At 31.4% G+C, this 7,869-nt stretch overlaps 1 protein-coding gene across 1 annotated transcript; it reads left to right on the forward strand.

Annotated features, from left to right (window-relative positions):
• Positions 1 to 7,017: 7,017 nt before the first annotated feature.
• Positions 7,018 to 7,573, forward strand: LOC119667860 (probable salivary secreted peptide). The gene is made up of 2 exons (XM_038077198.1): positions 7,018 to 7,235; positions 7,295 to 7,573. The coding sequence occupies exons 1-2, from the start codon at positions 7,041 to 7,043 to the stop codon at positions 7,475 to 7,477; spliced, it is 378 nt and encodes a 125-aa protein (XP_037933126.1). The 5' UTR covers positions 7,018 to 7,040; the 3' UTR covers positions 7,478 to 7,573.
• The last annotated feature ends 296 nt before the right edge of the window (positions 7,574 to 7,869 follow it).

Consider the following 7,869-nt stretch of genomic DNA (forward strand, 5'->3'; position numbering starts at 1 on the left):
CTAAGGTTTTCAAAAAGTTTTTTAATAACTGTTTGGATTCTGCTGAGACAGAACCTCAGTGATAAACCTTAAGACAGTCCTTAAATACGCAATAAGAGATTTAACTCTATCTGATATCGCTAGGATCCAAATGGTCTATACATGGCTTAAGCTCAGCCTGGCCTATTTATAGTGGTTAAGGTGCACCCTATTATGAGTATTATTATAGCTGTCTAATCTCTTTGCTGATCTAGCATATACGTACCATTTCAACTACTTCTTTAAACCTGCCGATTTTTTTCTCGACTGGATGAACTTAGGAAAAACATTTGTCTATTTTTTCGTAACCAGATAGCTGAAGACACAAAATTCGTAATTCTTAAAACAAAAAATTTAATATTAACCCTTGGAAAGAAGAGTTTTTAAATTTCAATCCGTTATTACTAAAGGCCCATACGACCCATACGCCCAAACGTGTTATAGATTTACATTTAGTTGCCTAAAATTAATCTACAATTATAAAAAAATCAATTATTGAATTGCCTTTGGAATATGGGTCTGCCGAACAAGAATGTAAAATGTAGAACTCCCTTATCTTAATAACATATAGTTACAATTATAATAACAAGAATTGTTCCTTCCTTCCGAAATATATCGAAGGACTATACTTGTATATATATCATTAAAGTGTCATCAGTGTTTAAAAAGACAAAAATTTTTTTTTTAATGATGATTGTTTAATTGAAGGCAGTCCTTTCAGTAGCATATTTCTGGTTACGGGCCTGGTTCCATCAATGTCAGTGATGGTTCAGATATGAACTGAATTTTTATATAATTTTTTTCAACTATAACTTTAATCAACTCTTTAAATGCCTTATATATATTATAAAAAAATATATTTAAATGCATACAGGTACAAATGAAAGACATCACTTTATATTTATTCAAAATACCATTGGCTAATAACAAAAACTAAACCCATTAAAACTTTGACCAGCAGCTATTAAAACTTTACCCCAAGTTTTATTTAAATGAATGAGTGTGTATATATGAAAAGTGGAATATAAAAGCAGTTAATTTTTTTTTATGCAGCTCTACTTCAAAAACAATATAAAAACCGGAAAGGACATCGCGTGTATTGCGCACTCTCCACTCAGAAGAGGGAGGAGAGGAAGTATTTTAAATTACGTTACACTAGAGCAACCCTTAGTTCGTACTACCACGCAATCCATTCGAACTATGGAATGATTTCCCCAACTCCTATCTCAGCTAAATGAATAAATCATAGAAGCATTGTCATTGGCTCGAGTAAAGGATGCCTTATATTGCATATATTCAGTTTTAGTTCACCCCACAAAAAAAATCTATCCGTATACTCCAACTCCATTTTATTTGAGCTCTTAGCACGCGACCAAATGAATTTATTAAAAAAAAAAAATAAAAATAAAATAAAAAAGTAAAGAGAGAATTGCACTTGTACACTATGAAAATAAAGTAAGGAAAATAAAACAAAATGGAATGTAATAAATATAATCAAAAAACGAAGAAAATGAAAACGAAAATGACGACTTAAAGTGAAAATATGCCTAGAATGCCTATGGAGCAGGGGCAAACTGCTCAATACGATGACAGTGTAGCGAACATCATTTTAATGACCCTTCCGTTTGGTGAGCTTCGGGAGTCCATAGTTGTGTACTAGAATAGAGCGACAGAGCGTGTTCACCGGTGGGTATTTAATAAGTAGTCTATGTGTTGTGGTTGGGGCAAATGGGGTCGTAAAAAGTTGATTGTGTTTTGTCATATAAATTGAGCTTTTGATATGCGAACATTATTTTGTATTTTGTATGCAACGAATAAAATTCCTATTTTTTGTATTTTTTTCCTAAATTTAGTATACAGAATTACCTGCCTCTAGAATTTTGGTTCTTGTAGCCGTACTTCATTAAAGATGACTATTCAATTCAATTTTTTATGAAGTTCTTTTTATTATTTAAATGGAAATATAAATTGCGTGCTGTTAATTGTTGAAAGAGGGATTTCTAATGTTAAAATATGTTTGTAGTAATATAAGATAGAATTAACCAATTTCAACAGTTTGTTTTTGTGATCCCTATTCCGAATAAAATATGACATTTAAAAAAAATTTATTTAAACAGAAAAACATTAAGAATTCTAGTTGAGTATAACAGTCATAAATGAATGACCTATCTTAAAAACTGAGTGTCCATTCAGGCTATACTCAGAAAAATGTATGATCCCGTGAAAGAAAACGGGATGTATCGCATAAGGAATAACCATGAGCTAGAACGGCTAGTTGAAGGTGATACAATCAACAAACTTATGAAAAAACAGCCATTAAGATGGGTTTGATATGTGATAAGAATGGATGATATGAGGGTACTGCTTAAGATTTATGAGAACGACGTATGAACCAGCAGAAGAAGAGGGCGACGAAGAAAATGATGGAAAGACAGTATGTAACAGGATTTAAAAGAAATTAACATAACAAATTGGAAAACAAAAGCAAAAAACAGAGAAGAATGGAAGTAGGTTGTTAAACAGGCTTAGGTCCTACATGGACTGTATAGTCATGGATGATGATAATGATTATGACCATTCGGGGTACCTATTCCAATTCGAGGTCCACTCATAATTTTTCAGTCAGAAGTTTATGTTAGCGACCATTACTGAACTAATGATTTAATGGAATTGATAATAGCTACCATCTTACTCCTTCCTCGGGATCTCTCTTGATCAACTCAGTGAAAACCCATTCCGGCTACCTATTCCAATTCGAGGTCCACTCATAATTTTTCAGTCAGAAGTTTATGTTAGAGATCATTACTGAACTAATGATTTAATGGAATTGATAATAACTACCATCTTACTCCTTCCTCTGGATCTCTTTTGATCAACTCAGTGAAAACCCATTCGTCTATATCATTATCAGCAAATTATAACGCTATTGTTGGAATACTTCTGTCAGAGTAAAGAAATGTTAGAATGATCAACTATTTTGCTTTAAAACTTAAACTCCTTATTCTTACAGTACTTGTTGATAGTTTCTTGTTGATAGGAAACGGTATAGAACTTTAGAAAATTAAAAGACATACAAGGCAAAGGTATAGAATAGAAGAAGAACTTTTGAAAGGTTTAGATAGAAGATATATTGAGTTTTTGATGAGTTGAAGGTTTGATTAGAGATAAGCATTCTACTTTTCCGTGTTAAATTTTAGCTTTAGATAGAGTTTGTGTAAAAATTGGATTTACCCAATTTTCAAATCAACTTTTGGTACAATGTTAGGCACAGGTATTTTCCTTGAATTCTCTTGATGCTTACTTGATGGAGTTTCATTTTCCATTTCTTAACGTAGTTGGCTAATTTATCAATATTGCAGTACAGTATAAGTCAGCAGTACAAGTCAAGTAAAGCATAGAAAAAAAGCAGAGAAACTTGTGGGACTACAGTTTTCTGCAGAAACACATTACTAGATCTTATAAGTCATGGTACATAAATCAGTGTTATATGCATTTTCTCTGCTTGTGTTCGAGACTTAAAGAGGGTAACAGTTTTCAATTAATTTTTGTAGTACCGAAATAGGTACGATTTTATGATTTTATGATTCAACAATACTTCTAAGCTCTGCTCGAGTTAGAACAGAAAACGTTCTACAAGAATAACTTTATAGATTTTAGAGGTTGCAATGTACCAATATTCTTTCTAGTCGGAAAACATGTACTTTGATTTGTAGTGTAATTAGTGTTCGAGAAGTCAAAAAATCAAAAAAATAAAAGAAAATATATGTAAAAACAGTATAAGAATGATATTTATTTCATATTTCAAAATCATACTATTTAAATTGGAAGGATTTATACGTTATTTGGTTTCAAATAAGTGTATGCAGTTGGAAAATCGATAAAGTGGATAGCATTTTGAAGAGTTTAGATGGAGTTTGGACTCACATCAAAAATGGACGAGGTTGTTTGTGGTAGATAGTATGTGGTGAAGTAAGTTCTTGTGGTCATAATTCGTATTCCTCTCGAAGAGATATTAAGCAAACTACAAACTTTTTATTAGAAGTCGAATTTCGATGAAAACATGGTCTGGTAAAAGTAACAATACTCTCGAGTAGAAGTTTTAAACATTGGCTAAATATAATGTTAATTCAATAATAAAGAGTAAATTTTACTCTGCATAAACCTATGTATGTATAAGAGCATGTTTAATCCTATCAATTTTCAGATCTGAAAGCAGAACTGCATGTCAACAGCACTTTAATCATAGATAAATGTATTAAGTTCTTACCTAAATTTACTGGAAATAGAGAAATACGTAAAAATATATTTATAACATATGTGTATAAGTTGTATTAAAGAAATACAACTGTTTGCTTCTGGTGGTTATTACATACATATATATATATATATATATTTATATATATACATAATACACAGATACTTTAATGGTTAGGTATGATATTTCAATATTTTTTATTATTGTATTTCAATCTTTAAAATGCCAGTAAATAATGACGAAGCCAACAACTTCAAAAAGTACTGGTGTAAGTAATGGGAACTTCAGAAAATTGTATTGTTGATATACACATGGAAGGAGAACCTACGTATTGTGTAGTGTGGAAAAAACATCAATATCAGTGACAAAGTGAAATGGAAGAACGTCAGTTAGTCAGGACTTCATTTGACTGCAAATGGATTTGAGAATGAATTCAAATATGCGCTATTATTTATTCGTATTTATTTATGAGACAATTTGACAGAAATTGGGTTTGCATTTTAGGTTACAAAAACTACTGGTTGCTACTAATACATTTTTGTACACGATACAAAAAAAAATGGAGAAGAAAATAACTTCCTTCACCTCTGCCACGTGTGCCCCACACTGGAGCGCATGAAGCACAAACCAATTTAGCGTAACTGCAATATTTTTCTCAAACTTTGCAGGCTAGCGCATCGCCCACCGCCCATTTCTGGTTTCGGTGTGCTCGCGTTTTAGTTACTACAGTGTCCATGCCATGTAAAAAGTTTTCCCAAAAACCTTTCAATGGTCGAACGTTTACGTTTGCCTGAGAACTCGACTAGACATCGGAGACTGCAAAACTACTGGCTGACTATTTGTGAATGCTTGCTTTTGTGCTTGCACCAGGAACGGGCTGGCACGGCCAACTACTAACTATAATACCTCTCATGATTACATTGTTTTTTTTTATACTAGACTTTTTGAATCGACTCTAGTCGCTTTTCCAGTGGAGTAAGTTCATAAATTTTTATATGTAAAAATTATTTTCTTATTCGTAGTAGTTGGATTGGTGGTTTGGTTTATGATTTGTTGTTTCGTAGTTTTTCATTTAGACACAGGAAAAATGTTTTTAATTTATATGTCTTCTTGTGGCATCCATTTTGGGGTTTAAAAACGGACGGCTGAACGCAATCAGTACAAAACTTTAATTTTAGTTTTATATGTAAAAGATTTTTATTAAAATCTAGAAGTAATAAATTGTATTACTACCTAGTACTGATATATGTAGTATATTTAGAGATATGTATATATAATAATTGTAGAAATTTAAAAAAAACTATATATTATTTTTAAGACAAAACTTGTACACAAGACATTCATAAAAAACATCTTCCTAGTGAAGATATTGACACTGATATACATAGAGGGTTTTATATTCACTATATGAGTATTACCAAATGCAACAATATTAGTGCGTCAAAGCTATTCAGCGAATTCCTAAAATCTCTGTAGCTTGGCTTAGAAGAATTTAAGCGAGAGAGAGAAGATTTATCGATGTCTATACTTAAAAAAAGGGGTTTTGGATTTCGGATCAACTGAGGCACACCTAGAGTAAAGATTAAGGCTGGTAATTATTATAATTTTTCATATTTCGCAATTATGTACCTTTACCTATGAATAGCCTTTAGGGTTATTTAGGTTGAACTTACAGCCTTCTACATCAAAGCTCATTTGATCACAAATATTGATCGGTTGTGTTAGCATTTATAAGCCACTGTTCGTTCGCAGAGCTGAAGGACTACCTTAAAGGTGAAAGTTCAGAATATGTAGCGCACGAATACCACCCCTTTGAGAAGGCAAAAGCCATTCATTTTAGCGAAAGGAAATCCATCTAACAAGTCTATAAACTTAGTCAGACCACTAATAGTTAGAAATGACTAGTTAAGCTCTGCTAGTTAAAAAAGAAGCTCCAAAGATTTTGAAACTTCTTCTAGCCAACAAGTAATCAGCACAGTTCTCATAATCTTCAAAAAGCGGTTAAAGGATAGGCTAAGTCATTTTGCATGCCTTTCCAAAACGCGTTGACCTGCAAACATCCATGTCGTATTATTGTTTCCACTTGAGTTGAAGCAGGTGGCAGGTACTGATTTTTGTTCAATTTGGATTGGGTGAGTCTACTGATCTGACAAGTTGTTTTTATTTATCTAGAATTATTTTATTTATCTAAAATATTCATCAATTCCAAACATTTCGAAAAAATTTACAGATTATGTTTGATAATATAAAAATTATTATTAGAGAGATAGTTAGAGGAATAGAAATAGACATACGACTTATGCGAAGTGATTTTTATGAATGTTTTGGATATGAAATGAGTGACAGTGAAGCTTGTTCCCATAATATCTACTTATTCAACAGTTCGTTATGATCATTACTGAACATTACTGGAATGTAACGCTACCCATGGTGTAATACTTCTTCAGACATGAAACTATAGGCATCCATACAATTAATTTATATAAGATATATATTCCTATATAAGATATATTCCTATAAAATTAAATTTTCATTTGCATTTATGAGGCAAATAATTACTTTTATTTTTATTTATATTTTTTTCTCGTTAGCAAAATATTTTTCAAAAGATAAAACAATTTATACGGAAGTTGTTGATAACAGCTTCAAAAATGTATGAGGCACGATTTAATTTAATACTAAAACTTAGCTAAATTTTATTTTAGTTTGATTTTAAGCCTTGTTAAAGATACATATATCAATTACAAGTTTAAAAATTATTTTAAAAATGCAAAAAATTCAATTGGTGTTTTATTTCATTATTTTATTGATAGGTTTAGGCAATAGTGCTCAAAACGCATTGAGTCATAATGCAGAGTGGGGCGCAAGAAGTACACGTGATGTATTATTAAGCCGAGACATTGTTACAGAAAAATTTAAGGCACTACGCGTTGTTTCTTATGACTATGAATTCAAACAAAAAGTATGTATCAGATTTTGTTGACTATATATTATGTCTTTACTGCAATATCATCCTTACAGCCACCACGTTTTAGTCATCCACGTACCATCACTAAAATTGTGGTTACTGATCAATATACCGATGGCGATGGCGGTTATGCTACTTTAAAAAGTGGTGGACCAAGCACAGACCATGTCGTATTACACCTCAAAAGTCAACGTGGACATGGATATAATTTTGTTATTGATATTTATGGACAGTGAAAGAAAGTATTTAATCGAATATATATAGAGCACTATCTGTAATCTGACCAATGAAATGTGTTACAAATCACATTAAAATAAAATATTTTTGAATTCTTTAAAGAAGTCTATTTATTTTTTAACACCTAAGTACTAGAAAAGAGTTTAAAATTTCTCAAAAAGTCTGGTACACACTTTATGGAAGAAAATATAAAAGTGATTAATTTCTGATCTTCATGATTAGCTTGATGAGATGAATTCATGTTCGTGATTCTAGGTGTTTATTTAAACGCAAATTTAAGCATTAAAATAGAGATTAGTATATAGTTGTCAATAGTTGTGATCTTCCAAACGAGATAAATTGATCTAATCACATCAGTATATTGATAAACTATATGAGGGATCATTATCTT

The sequence above is a fragment of the Teleopsis dalmanni genome, chromosome 1 (assembly GCF_002237135.1).
Source record: "Teleopsis dalmanni isolate 2A chromosome 1, ASM223713v2, whole genome shotgun sequence".
NCBI lineage: Eukaryota > Metazoa > Arthropoda > Insecta > Diptera > Diopsidae > Teleopsis > Teleopsis dalmanni.

Excerpts from the sequence above, each read along its gene's own strand:
- LOC119667860 (XM_038077198.1), top strand. The coding sequence starts at position 7,041 with ATGCAAAAAATTCAATTGGTGTTTTATTTCATTATTTTATTGATAGGT. Across the intron at positions 7,236-7,294 it reads ACTATGAATTCAAACAAAAA|CCACCACGTTTTAGTCATCC; the intron begins GTATGTATCAGA and ends TCATCCTTACAG.